We start from the raw sequence: 13,852 nt of genomic DNA, 5'->3' as shown, positions 1-13,852 counted from the left end.
TTGCTTTTATGTAGTCAAATTTTTCAAGTTTGAATCATGGTAAGAAAGTCCTTCTTCATACCCAGGTTATAAAGGAAGTTGTCACTAGTACTCAGAGTTTGGAGTTTACTATGATAAATTGACTGAAAATTCATCCATTTAAGATTTCTATTTTCATTGGAGCTGATTTTCTAAGACATTGTCCATTTCATTCACATGTTAAATTTTGTTAACATAAATTTATGCAGATGATTCTTTGATTACTGCCTCTGTTCTCATACTGTTTGTGACTGCTTGGCCCCTGTCACTCTTACTTCACTGGGTATGACACTTCTGTGACCTTCAGCTAGTCTGCTTGTGTTGTTTTCGCATTTTTATTAGTATGACTTTTTCTATTTCCCACAATGTAAATTTCTGCCTCTAACATTTGTGTATTCTCCCCCCTCTTTCATGTGCATGTGTTTATACATGGGTAACTTACAGGGCCCCATGGCTACGCATTTTATAGCTTTTAAAAATTTGACTGGTGACACATGTATTTCCCAGTAGAACATATGCTTGAAGAATATACATACAATGTGATATAGTTAAATCTCGCCAATGAGCAAATGCATTGTTTCGCATTTGTGCTGAGAACACACAACACCCTGGGCTACACATGGTTCAACAGGCAGGATAAACTTCACAAGGCCAGTTCTGCAGAGGATGACGAGTTGATGATTTCTTTAAGATTTACTTATTTTCATTCTGTGTGTTTAAATGTTTTGCCTGTGTGTATGTGTGCATTATGTACATACCTGGTACCCACGAAGGCCACAAGAGGGCACCAGATCCCTTAAACTGGAGTTAAGGATGGTGGTCAGCCACTATAGGGCTGCTGCAAATTGAACTTAGGTCCTCTGGAAGAGCAACATATGCTTGTAACCACTGAGCCATGTCTCCAGCTCCAATGATATATATGTATTGACTCTCATTATTCCCATTTTCCATATATGCTATAACATTTCCTCTAGTCACACATTTCATTGTAACTATTTACATTTACTATTTCCACTCTCAGTACTTGTAGAAAATCTTCAACTTCATCTTACCTTTTCTCTTGGTTGCAAGAGTTGTTTTTTTTTTAAAGCTTTTGATTTCTAAGTAAAAGTTCCTTTAATTATGATTTTGATATCAATATCTAGTTCTTATGGTGTTACAGAAAGAGAGTGTTGATTGCATTATTTCTTCTTTGTATCATTAAAGACTTATTGGAATATAATCTGAAGGAAAATTTGAAGAATATTCCCATGTATTGAGGAGAATATATATTCCATATTTTTGTAGCATAAAACTAGATATGGGTAGATGTGAGGGAGGAAGAAACACACTCAGAGCCCCCAAAATTTGCCATACATCTTACAAAGATTACTTGAGTTCTTCTATATGTGTAATTTTGTCAATTTTGTCTGTCTTTGCCTGAAAGAAAACAGCTTTTTATAGGTGCATGTTTCATCGTTACCATGGTAGATCCTTTTTGATGATAGTAACTTGTGTTGAGTCTTGAACATCTAGATATTGATAACTTGTTTTCACATTAAATGAGACCCTTTTGTTATAAGATAGGGATCTTTCAACATTTATAACTTGTTTATTTAGTCTGTTTTGGTTTTTTGTTGGTTTTTTATTTGTCTGATATATCTTTGCCCAACCCTTCATTTTTACCATTTTTAAATCCTCTTATTTAAATGTGCATCATTTTTATAGCATGAAGTCACTTTTTTTTTTTTTTTTTTTTGAGACAGCGTTTGTCTGTGTAGCTTTGGTGTCTGTCCTGGGTCTCACTCTGTAGACCAGGCTGGCCTCAAACTCACAGAGATCCGCCTGGCTCTGCCTCCCAAGTGCTGGGATTAAAAGCATGCGCCACCATCACCCGGCCCACATGAAGTCACTTTTTCTTTATGAGTCAAGTAGAAAATTGTAATAAGAAAGGTAAATTGCACCTATTCCTGTTAGTTTCAAGTCTATCATATTTTACGATTGCGGATCATATTATGTTAAACTGGTTATTTCTCTATGCAATTTGTTTTTTTCTCTCCTCCTTTTGGTATTCTTTCATAAGCCCTTATTCAATCAGTTATCAACTGTTTTTGATATGCTGAGACTCCCACCTGTTGCTGAAGCATGAATCAGTTAAGGCATTGGCCAGTCAACTTTCTTTCTTTGTCACTTCTCTTTTTTAACTGTGTTAGCTCTGTGTTGTCTAAACATATACCATTATATATATATATATATATATATATATATATATATATATATATATATATATACACATTATATATATATACATATAGATATACACACATTTTTCTATCCTTGTTCTTATGGTCGTTGTAAGGTTAGATCTACAATTAATGCACTGGATGGTTGCTGTTAGTCCTTCCTTCATGTCATGTTTATTGAAGTAGATTCTTTCAATTAAGTAGGTGCTGGGAACCTTGAATCTTGAAAATAATAAGTTATTGAGCTAAGGAAGACAGAAGGGAGAGATGGGTAAGAACAGGGGAGACTTTTTGATTTATTGGATCAGTTTTAAATGTCCTATATTTTTTCTGCTTCGTGTGTCTCCATTTCCCACACTGGATTACCTTTGCTTGTCTTCTATATTGACATTTTACCAATTCTTTTCACCTTTTTATTTCTTTCACAAATTGTGTTCTCTTGACTTTACCTGTTCTTTCTCAGTGGTCTTTGTTATATTTCAGTTGAATCTATTCTACTTAGGCACTTTGTAACTTACCCTTTATTTCAGAGATCTTTTTCAAACAACATTTTAGAGCTAGAAAGGTATCTTAGCTGATAGAGGCTAGGTTTACAACTGAAACATCAAAAATAACATTCTGACAAATTCTTCTTCACTATCAATTGTTTCTTCGCCTATCTATGCTCAGAGTGATTAAATATCTATTTCAACATCTGATTTTGTATTGTTATGTGCTTGGTTCAGAATACTGACAAGTGAGAGAAGGTTGAATTAATATATATTTAAAGGAAATAAGAAGGAAGTAGAATTGTGTGTTCCAAATCCTGACCACATAGCTACTTTCCAAACCTTTCTTTACATCCAAAAACATTCTCCAATGCTTTAAGAACAAAAGACAGATACCACCTAGTTTCCTCAGTCCCCAGCTTTCTAAACTGAGACTTTCTACACATTGAAGCTTGCAAGCCTAAGCCAGATATGGCCACATCTAAATCTTTGGCAGACAGAATCTTTTTTATACTACACTTTCCTGCTGCCATTTATTGTCACTGTCTCAGGGAGGCCTGTCATACTTGTTAGCTTCACAGACTTGCACAGCTCTATCTGACAGCTTTTTTTTTCCATCTAGAAAAGAGTAAGTACCCAAAATATTACTGCATACATCATTGTTAATACACTAATACCTGCCAAGGAAATCATACACATTTCTGTTCCGATTTGGTAAAATATGCTAAGAAACTCATTTATAGTCAGATGTCACTTAATAGTAGAGTTTACTCTGGTAGCTCCTAAGGAGCTTCATCATCATACCCATCACGGGGTGTACTAACAAAAGCAAAAAGGAGTACCCCACAATTCAGTGATGTATCCTATGGGGTCACCATCACACCACGTAGTCCATCTCTAAGCAAGAGCTTCCTGCGTGCATATGTTGATTATCAACAACAAACCTGTAGTCGACTGTGGTCAGTATTTTTAAAGTTCACTAGTATACTGTAGTAATTAAATACTCATATTAAATCTATATGATAACACAAATTAAATATTACCACTATAAAACACCTGGTAGCTCTTCTTTATTAACTTCAAAATAGTCCCTATCCTACACCACAGCTCCTGAGGATGACTCCAGCATGTGTTCAAATAGTAATGCCCATGCTGCTGCTCCTCTCTACAGGAATATCAGAGTGCAAGGCAACAAAACGGAACATAAAGGGACAATGTTCTCTGTTTTTGCTGTTAGGATCTTTACTTTCAACTAAGCTGTTTGTTTTCCAGGTTGAATGGAATAAAGGTCTAAAAGTTACTTTTTTCTTGCAATTTCTATGTTGGGGAAAATAGTCTATGGTTAGCTTATCATTAGTATATAAATTGTGTTACAAAAAGGAAAATGGGTGATGGGGATTTGAACTCAGATCGTAATACTTAAGCAGCAAGTGCTCTTACCCAGTTTGCTATCCCACAGCCCCTGGCAAATGTATTTCTGTAAAAATTCAGTTAGTGGCTACTGGGGAACAGAAAGCTAATCTTCTTCAGGGATGTAGCCTCTGGCAGGTGGCTCCTGTGACAGGGGATGACTCCACACCCACCACAGACTGACAGGACTCATTTGACTTCACCAGGTTGAAAACAATGAAACCGAGCAATGTGGTTGGGAAAGAAAAGGAGAGGGGTGAAGAGGAAGGGGTCAGTGATAGATCTGATGAAAATTTTTTATACATCTGTAAATTTTCAAACAATGCATAATTCATTTTTAAAATTCACAGTGAGAAATTCTGAAACTTCTAGCTATTACTTTCGTATGAGTTTTCCAGGAAAGTGTCATTATATTTTCTCATTTGTATACTCAAAATTATAAAATATTAAAGGCTGAGTCTTTTAATAGAAGATTTGCCTGTGTCATATGATTCACCCGGAGAATCTCAGTTTCTTCTTTCTTACTATAATATTTTACCTCAAAAATACAGCCTAACAAGAGCTTCAGTTTGAAAAACAATAGTAAGAAAAAGAAACTAAATCAATTAAAACAATATAAGGTAGAAGGAGATGGCCCTCATTCTGATCCCACTCTAGTCTCCAATATCTCATTTGCAGCCTGCCTGCCTTCTTGGCTTTGGAGAGGTTGTTAGGCTGCCCACCATAGTGGACCTCCACACACCCTTGCATGAGTTATCATAACCCACCCACACCAAATCTGCCTCACAGGGAAGGCTCAACTATCAGTCTAGACTTTGCACTCCTGCTTTTAAGCCCGTGTCTTCTACAAGGCAGCAAAAGTAACACAAGAATGTTGTATTTAGTATTTATCTTGTAAAGAAGAGCATGGGACAACAGAATTTTTAAAAGATGAAGTTGCAAAATTAATTCACATTCTTCAAATTACCTGTTGAAAAGCACAATATATAAAAAAGAACATAAATTTTAACAACCCACAGCCTCATTTTATTTAAAAATGGAATGCTAAGGCTGGACCTATTGGTTGAGTGGTGGACATCTTACCTAGCATCTGTGGGGCCCTAGATTTAACTCCAAGTACTGGAGAAAATCTGATGCTATCCAGTAATATCCCATGATTTAAGCATCTCATAGCACATTGCTAAGTAAATGTCATATAATCAGTAGTGAGAATAAATTAAATATTTTTTCCAATATTTCCCTTTGGTCATTACTTTGGACTTCAAAAAAGATAAAAAGAACACATTTGATATGAAAATGGAAAGAAAACTAGGGAGAGCTGTAGCTGGAGAGTTTTCCCTCCTCGTCCCCTCAAGCCCCAGCAGTCCAACAGCCCACTTATAAAATAAACACATAGATGCTTATATTATTTAAACTGTTTGGCCTAATGGCTCAGGCTTCTAGCTATCTAGTTCTTACATCTTAAATTAACCCATTTCTATAAATCTATACCTTGCCACATGGCTCGTGGCTTACCGGCATCTTCACATGCTGCTTGTCATGACGGTGGCTGGCAGTGTCTCCCTCCGCCTTCCTGTTCTCTCAATTCTCCTCTCTGTTAGTCCCGCCTATACTTCCTGCCTGGCTACTGGCCAATCAGTATTTTATTTATTGACCAATCAGAGCAACACATTTGACATACAGACCATCCTACAGCAGAGAGCGGGGTCAAGGGTCAGGGTGATGCAGAATGAGAATCAACGGAAACAAATTTTTCTTAGAAATGCTAGAATGATGTTAATGTTCTAATGTTAATTTTTCAAAATTAGGTGGAAAATGGTGTAAAGTTTCTTCTGACCTTCCCCTGATACCATCTTTATAAATGCAGTTGCTGAAATCATAAAGTAACAGGCAGACTATTAGACCAATCTAAAAGCTTCATTTGAATCTGTCTGTTGTCCTTTTTCCTAGTCCAAGATCCAACCCATATGACAAAATTCATTTATTAATTGTGCCCTTGTGGTCTTCCACTCTGAACAGTGCCCCAGTCTATCTTTCTTTTAGATGACCCCCACACTTCTGAACAATTCTGGACTGTTGCTTTGTAGAGTCTCCCTCTATTTGCTATTACATGCTATTATATTTCTTCTTATGATCAAAATGAAGTTATTCAGTTTGGAAAAAAATTACAGAGGTAAAATGTGTCCTCCTTGGTGTATGGTATCAAAATATTGACTGAAGAGTCAGACCAAATAATTTGAATATATTTTGAACAAAATCAACTAGATGAATAACTTCTTTAGGAACATGGAACACAGAAAGAGACCAAAATGGCAATAGCCATACTAAAGGCACAAAGCCACCAGGAGCTGGGTAGGTGGCAGTCAAGCTCAGAAATAACTAAAGATGAGCAAGCAGAAATAGCCAGTCAGATGTTAGAAGATGAGGTTATACACAGATTGGATGAAGCTGAGCCAAAGGGACACAGGTACATGTAGAATGCAGCCCAAAGGACCATGACACAAGTCAGACAAAGAGGGTCAAAGAACCCTGATATATGTTCCACACAATTCTCTAATATGTGTGTCTCATTTCCATAAGGTAGGTCATCTTTGAACTGTCCATAAACATTCCTTTGTAACCCAAAAGCTGTTTTTTATGCTCTAGCATAAATGTTTCTATTTTCTATAACTAAAATGGACCTAAAACATTTTAAAAAAAAACAGTGGAAAAGTGCAATTTAGTTCGAGAGAGATAGAGAGAAGGGATGGAGGGAGGGAAAGAGAGAGAACATGAAGTTGAATATGTAGGGAGGTGGGGAAAATCTGTAAGGAGTTGAGGGAGGAAAATTATGATCAAAACATTGTATGAAAAAATTAAATATAAATTAATAAAATATCTATTGGTGATATTGGGGAGAATCTCCAAATGTAATAAAATGACTTTTTAAGTTACAAAAAAGAGAGAAAAGAAAAGGTGATTGGCAGCACTCATGCATGAATGGATGCCCATTTAATCTTCCAATTCTGTTCCCCCATGCAGAAATGGATGCCCATTAATCTTCTGATTCTGTTCCCACTACAAAAAGTTGTTGACTACAGATTGACTTGGACATACATACAAATTTTGCAGGGTTAAAACATCTAATCATCAAGTTTACATCATGATTCCGTGGCCTGAAGAAAATCTCAATTAAGATAGTTCTTAATTCTGCATTAACCTTGCTGACCTCAAGTGTTTATTTTTCTGCTTTGTGTAGTCTATGCTATTTTGTCAATGTGACCTTAATCATCTCCAGATTTGTCAGGTGCTATTGAATACAGTGTTCTAAAAGGTTCAGGGCCCAAGAGCTCCAAGGTGCACGCTTTCCTGGTTGGGTAAATAGTACCATATCAGAAATTCCTTTTCTGATTTGTTAGCTTAATTTGGGGAAACATAATTAGTTTTTAAAAACCAATTCAACTTTAAATAACTTGTTTTTTACAATGAAAGGTAATTCTTAACTTTCCATCATCTAGGTCTGCTCTTTAGTCTGTAATCTTAATTTTGCTTATTTGTACATGTGAATATTGTGATTGTTCATTAGCATCCTAGCTCGGATCATTGTTGCTCTTTCAAAAACAAAAACTCTGTCAAAGACGACCATGTTGCCTTTTGAAAAATGTAAGATTTCTATTGTGCCGTTCCATAATAGAGACCATAGTTGATATTCCTTTACCCAATATTTCTTAAAATGTGAAGATTTTGAACATTTCCACCATAATAAATGATAAATATTTGGAGACAAAGATATGCTTAATCTGAAACATTATACAAAATGTGCAGGTATTAAAACATCATAGCACTCTACTAAAATATGTGTAATTTTCTGTTTTTACATATCAATAAAATAAATTTAAATTTTTCCTTTGCATACTAAAAATCTCATTTAAGTAAATATAAACAAATATATCTGCATGTACAGTGACATATATATATATATATGTATATATATATATATATATACACACACACACACAAACACATCCATACCTTTGTATATACAATACTTACCTTTTTAAGCATTGGTGGATTTTTTATACCTATCTACCATCTTCACAAGTGAAGCAATGAATATATTTGTTATTGTTTTATATATATATATATATGTTATCTATCTGTCAACTCTGAGAATATTTAAAATGAAGGCAGCGATGGGTCTTTGTAATAGAGAGTTGATTATACTGTAGCCCTCCATCCCAAAGTGTAAACAAAAATCACTGACAGATGAATTTAACATATAAGTGTTTATAACAGAATTTTATTTTATCATGAATTCTTAAATATGAAGCAAGTAAGCAAATCAACATCTTAGGAAGAGCAAAACAAATTCCTCCTAAATTCTGAGAAGAATTCAAAGTGGCAAGTGAGAATATATATAGTAAATTGTCCCCAAGACCTTTTCCACTGTAAATCTGACAGAGTTAATCAATGACCTTTACTACTATAGGCACCAGTTAGAACTAGTAACTTACCTGCAAAAGAGCCAAAGATAAGAAATAAATGAAGGGATGGTCTATGAGATGAAAGATCCCTTAAAAGTTTGATCATGAAATACTTCTACCTGCTGTGATATGCCTTTCAGGTTATTAAGCTTGTTAGAAATGTGGATTCATGCGTTGAGACACATAAGTAACAAATGCCCATGCAACCAGTTCTAGCCTATGTATATTCTTCTACTTTAGTTGCTTATAAAAGGCACTTGTTAGGTATTGTCAAGTGAAGAAATTTTAATAGCCAAAGCTTTAATATCCATTAGCTTTGGGTATTTGATGAAAAACATCTGTGTAGTTAATTCCATATCTTCCCTTTTCATATGGATCACATTTGGCTATAGAATCTGTTAGGATTCTGTACATGCGCAGCTTGGGGTCTTGTCTGGCACCTTACATCATCAACGAGAGACTGCGTCCCAGCCTTAAAGCCAGACATGCACCCCCATGCTCCCTCTCTGCACTTCTCTCCCTGTGTTTCCTTCTCTGTCCCTGCTCTGTTCCCTCCACCAGACATGGCTCCTCCCACCCCCATCCCTCCATTAAAGCTCTAAAAACTAATATTGGGTTCTGCTGTGCCCGTGACTCTTCCTGTGACCAACCAGCATCGTTTATCCTTTCAGAACCCTCATGCATTGACTTTAAAAGGACTTCTCCAACTCTACTTGAAATGTTATAGAACAGAACAGAGTAACTGCATCATGTCAGCTTTCTAAACTCAGAAAAAGTCTGAATTCTCAAATCTATGTCCCCAAAAGTTTGGAGTGAGGAATCATGAATTTATAATTAATTTAATGGTACAATCATCATTCATATATTCCCAATGAGACTATAAATGTGTGCTTCTGTAAATGGGAGAAGGGCAGGCTAGCAACATTTATCAAAAACCAAACAAGTGCTGACCAGTTGGTTTTGGATAACCAATTTGAGGACTCTTCCCTGGAAAAACTACTTCTCCAGCTTTCAGCATTCCTTAGTTTCCAGCAGCTCATTGTCTAGGGTTGGTGGGCCATGAGATTCCACCTTCCGTGTTAGCATGTCTTTGGGTGTCATGCTTGTTTATATACTGTTTAGGCAGTCATGCTGTTGAGACTTCATGAGTGTAGCTTCCCTGATATCTCTAGGGAACACAATATTACAGTAGACTTTCTAGTCCTCCGGCTCTTACAATTTTTCTGCCCTGTTTTCTGCAATATTCTCTGAGCCTCAGGTGCAGGAGTTGCATAAGTAACATATGGACTAAGCAGCTTGTTATCTATGTAACAACAGTGTAAAAATAGGGGTCAGAGGCAATGAATTTGAGAGAGCAAGGTGGGTGTATATGAGAGGGATGGGAGGGAAAAGGGGATAACAGAAATGATGGGATTATATTTTAATTTCAAAAAATAAAATACACACAAAAGATCATAATTCTTTAATCTAAAATTCTACCTCCAAGAATTTACCATTACTAACATATTCAATAGAAAAATAATAAAAGGTTTAACTTTGTAGTGTGTCCTACACAGATGGTTCATATTATAGAAAGTTCACCATAGTAAATAGTAGAAGACTGTGAACGTCTACAAACCCAAGCCATGATGGGACTACTATTTTGTGATATTTAAAGTGGTATCATGCAGTAATGTTCATACCATTGATACTTTGTCAAGTAAAATAACAAGCTATATAGTAATATTCACTTTAATTAAAAATTAGTCCATAAACATAGAAAGCAATTTGAAATATATTCACCAAATACAAAATATTCACAGTGGTTGTTTCTGGATGGCAAAATTGCTGATAATTAAATTTTTTCCAATAACTTTGCTTTGTTCATAGCAATATGTTACTCCAACAATAACACTGTTAAATGTCTCTTAACATACTATAGGCATGCAAATACATAATTAGCTTTCAAGTTATATAACTTGAAATGATGGGATTATATTTTAATTCAAAAACAAAATAAACACAAAAGATCACAATTCTTTAATCCAAAATTCTACCTCCAAGAATTTACCATTTCTAATATATTCAATAGAAAAATAATAAAAGGTTTACTTTGTAGTGTGTCCTACACAGATGGTGCATTAAAGATTAGGTTAAAGAATTGTGATCTTTTGTGTTTATTTTATTTTTTGAAATTAAAACATAATCCCATCAAAGTTATGTACCTTGAAAGCTAATTTATGTATTTGCATGCCTATAGTATGGTAAGAAACATTTAACAGTGCTATTGTTGGAGTAATATATATTGCTATGAACAAAGAATTAATATTTAGCAGGGAAAATTAAATGTTATTTATATTTGTCAGACTTTATTATGAAGCCTCAGTGTACGTGGAAAGTAGTTAGATAGTAAAGCCTTTGTTCTAAACAGCATGCTTTTGCCAATAGCAAGAATAATCGATATTCTCAGTGTGAATGTACTAAAATTAAGCTTAGAGAATTAGAAATATTCTCAAGAAAAGTACATTGGAAATTTTAGACTTTTTTTTTTTAAAGAAACTATATCCAGCAAGCATCTTAGCAGTATCCAAATTCTGACCCATGTGGTGGGAAAGTCACAACAAGCTACTAACTACCTCAATCAATTGAGAATGGGGAACATCTTTGTTTCAGTTAGCACAAACAATTTGCTATCCTCAGAAATATATTTTGAAAATATAGTGTTTATCCCAAAATGATCCTTTCACAACACAAATCAATAAGAGCGTGGCATGCACTCTGAGGAAAGTGGTTTGCCTTCTGTATTGCTGAGTGGTGGCAACGTGATGAGGTGCTAGCCTACTGCTTGGCAGGAACAGACAGCCAAGCCCAGCAGGAAATCTGTAGGGAAGGGAGATTTGGTTTGAACTACCAGTTTTCAAGTCAATGCTGCTTATAGCTCTCACAATGTGTCTGAAATTTGGGCAAACCCTGATGGTTTTATTCGTTTTATTCTACTTGGAAGACTATTTCTTTAATCTATGAACAATTAAATTCTATTACTTTTTATTAGAAAATTGTGATATATATTCTTTATTTACTGAAAGAAATAACTTTTTATTTTTCAGAGCTTCCATATGGCTGGGAAAAAATCGATGATCCCATATATGGCACTTACTATGTTGAGTAAGTCTCTAAGCGTGATATTAACTTGTTATACTATGTTGTGAAATTGTGTTAACATTTCATTTGTTGAGCACATGTGGCTACAGCCCTTCAGTTCTCTTCCATCTCTGAAGTGTCTGCAAAGACTCGAGTGGCATGGCTAGCTGTTCCTTGATTCTGCAGCTGCCTGACGTGTCATTCCTTTCTTTGACTCATGATTCTGCAACATCAATTGGAAAAGTGTGTCCCACACTGTCCTCTGAATGAATGATAATTAAAGATATTGTAGTGAATGCCTTTCATTTTGAAATCAAAATGTTGGGAGCTGACTGCTTGTGCAAAGAGATGTTCTATTATACCAGATTTCAAATTCAATTAACTGAATCAGGCATGCCTCCCCATTGAAGGAAAAGATAAAATTTTGGTGCTTTCTCGTTTGTAGGACCCACAGTGTATCTGCAGTGTTCTTTCAGTACACTGCACTTTTATGTTACATGCTGGTTGCTGCATCACATTGACATATCTGATCATAGTATGAACTTTCTCCATCCATATATTGTTTAATTCAGACTAGAGAATCTACTAACGATAAACTTACTACACACATAATTTTTCTTAAGAAAATAAAATATTCATAATTTTCTAAAATTAAATATGTCATTTACTTTCCATTACACTCTCTTCTGATAGAAAATGTCTAACTCTTATCTATCATGTGGTGCTCCTAATGTTATTTGGGCAAATCGCAAAGCCTACATACAATACTACCCAAGAAATTCAGTGCTTGCAAAACCAAAGACTTTCACAGTGTTTATCAACATTGAACTTTTTCTTCTCATCATAATTCATGTACAGTAATAATCGGGACAGTCAAGGGTCGTGTATTAATGGCTTTCTTACCAAAGTGTGTTGTGATAGCATTCACGCAGTCATTGGCTTTTGCTAGGTGTCAAGCCCTTCTTTGTGCTGCAGATGTTCAGATGAGCGAGACTTGTGAACCCCACTGCCCCTAAGCCTAACCTGCATGAGCACTTGTCTCAATTACTTTGACCCCACCCCCATGTTGCAGCATCTGGAGAAGCCCCAAGTTTGGCTCCATGGTTCATCATTTCCATATTCACAGTCAAGGTGAATTCAGTACACTTACTATAAGCAATTTCTAACATAGTGTTTACCCTCTAATGTGTGGACACTCAACAGCTACAAAAAGTAAGATAAATACATAGAGTTATTCCTGATTGCAAAGAAGAGAGAGAGAGGCAGAAAGGGAGAGGGAGAATATCATTTGTAAATACTTGCATGGACTCTGAGTCCTGTTAAGCTGATAATCAATGAAATACTTATTTTAATAGTGGTAAACTTTATCCTGAATAAATGTAACAGTATGCTAAGTATACTACGCCCTAGCTCGAATGCTTGTCTGTATTTGTTTGCCATGCTCAGATCAAACCTATGGATTTTCACATCTAGTAAAGTACTCTACCACTGAGTTCCATACTCAGCCTTCCCAAATCGTTTTAATTCACTTAACCAGGCCACAATATGCCTCAGTGTGTGGCACCTAAAGTCCAAAGTGCTTCCATATGATGACAAAGGACTGAGATGTGTGACATGCCATATCTCTTTTTTAATACATGGTCTCGTGGAATCAATGAACAATGATCCTCTCCTTAGTCCCAGTGTTGGCAAACTCCATGAAGGTCCAGGTAACAAATATTTTGGGATTCACACAGCCTTGTCTTTTCTAGTATACAGGCAACCACTGGTATCACTTTCCGTGGGAGGGGCTCTACACAAAGTATTGTTTACAAAGAAAAGAGTGCAGGTGGGGTCCCGCGTGTAAGTCTTAGTTTGCTGATTCCTGCCTTCTTCTAACTCTTTAGATTATTTCTTCATGTCTGTCTTTATGCGCTTTGAAACTAATTTCCAATGTGCAGACAGCATTTAACTTAAACCCCTTCCCTCTGCCCAATCACTTATCAGGAATATGATAAGCATCCACATATCAGAAAGCTGTTTCTACCTACCTGATCTTCATGTAAAGGCCTGTAGAAGGTAGACTCTAACAGTCAGCCATTGACTTGGATACAGACCATATCCCCCCCCCCCAAAAAAAAACCCTCTTTGT

At 35.8% G+C, this 13,852-nt stretch overlaps 1 protein-coding gene across 1 annotated transcript in view; it reads left to right on the top strand.

Moving 5' to 3' along the window:
• Window positions 1–13,852, top strand: part of Magi2 (membrane associated guanylate kinase, WW and PDZ domain containing 2) — a 609,708-nt gene that overhangs the window by 246,007 nt on the left and 349,849 nt on the right. Inside the window, exon 5 of the mRNA XM_059256447.1 lies at window positions 11,688–11,745. Coding sequence (XP_059112430.1) covers window positions 11,688–11,745 — 58 coding nt within the window. The remainder of the gene's footprint in view (window positions 1–11,687; window positions 11,746–13,852) is intronic.

This window comes from Peromyscus eremicus, chromosome 3 (genome assembly GCF_949786415.1).
Source record: "Peromyscus eremicus chromosome 3, PerEre_H2_v1, whole genome shotgun sequence".
NCBI lineage: Eukaryota > Metazoa > Chordata > Mammalia > Rodentia > Cricetidae > Peromyscus > Peromyscus eremicus.
The sequence above is the reverse complement of the archived record's forward strand: the minus strand, read 5'-3'. Positions and strand labels throughout refer to the sequence as shown.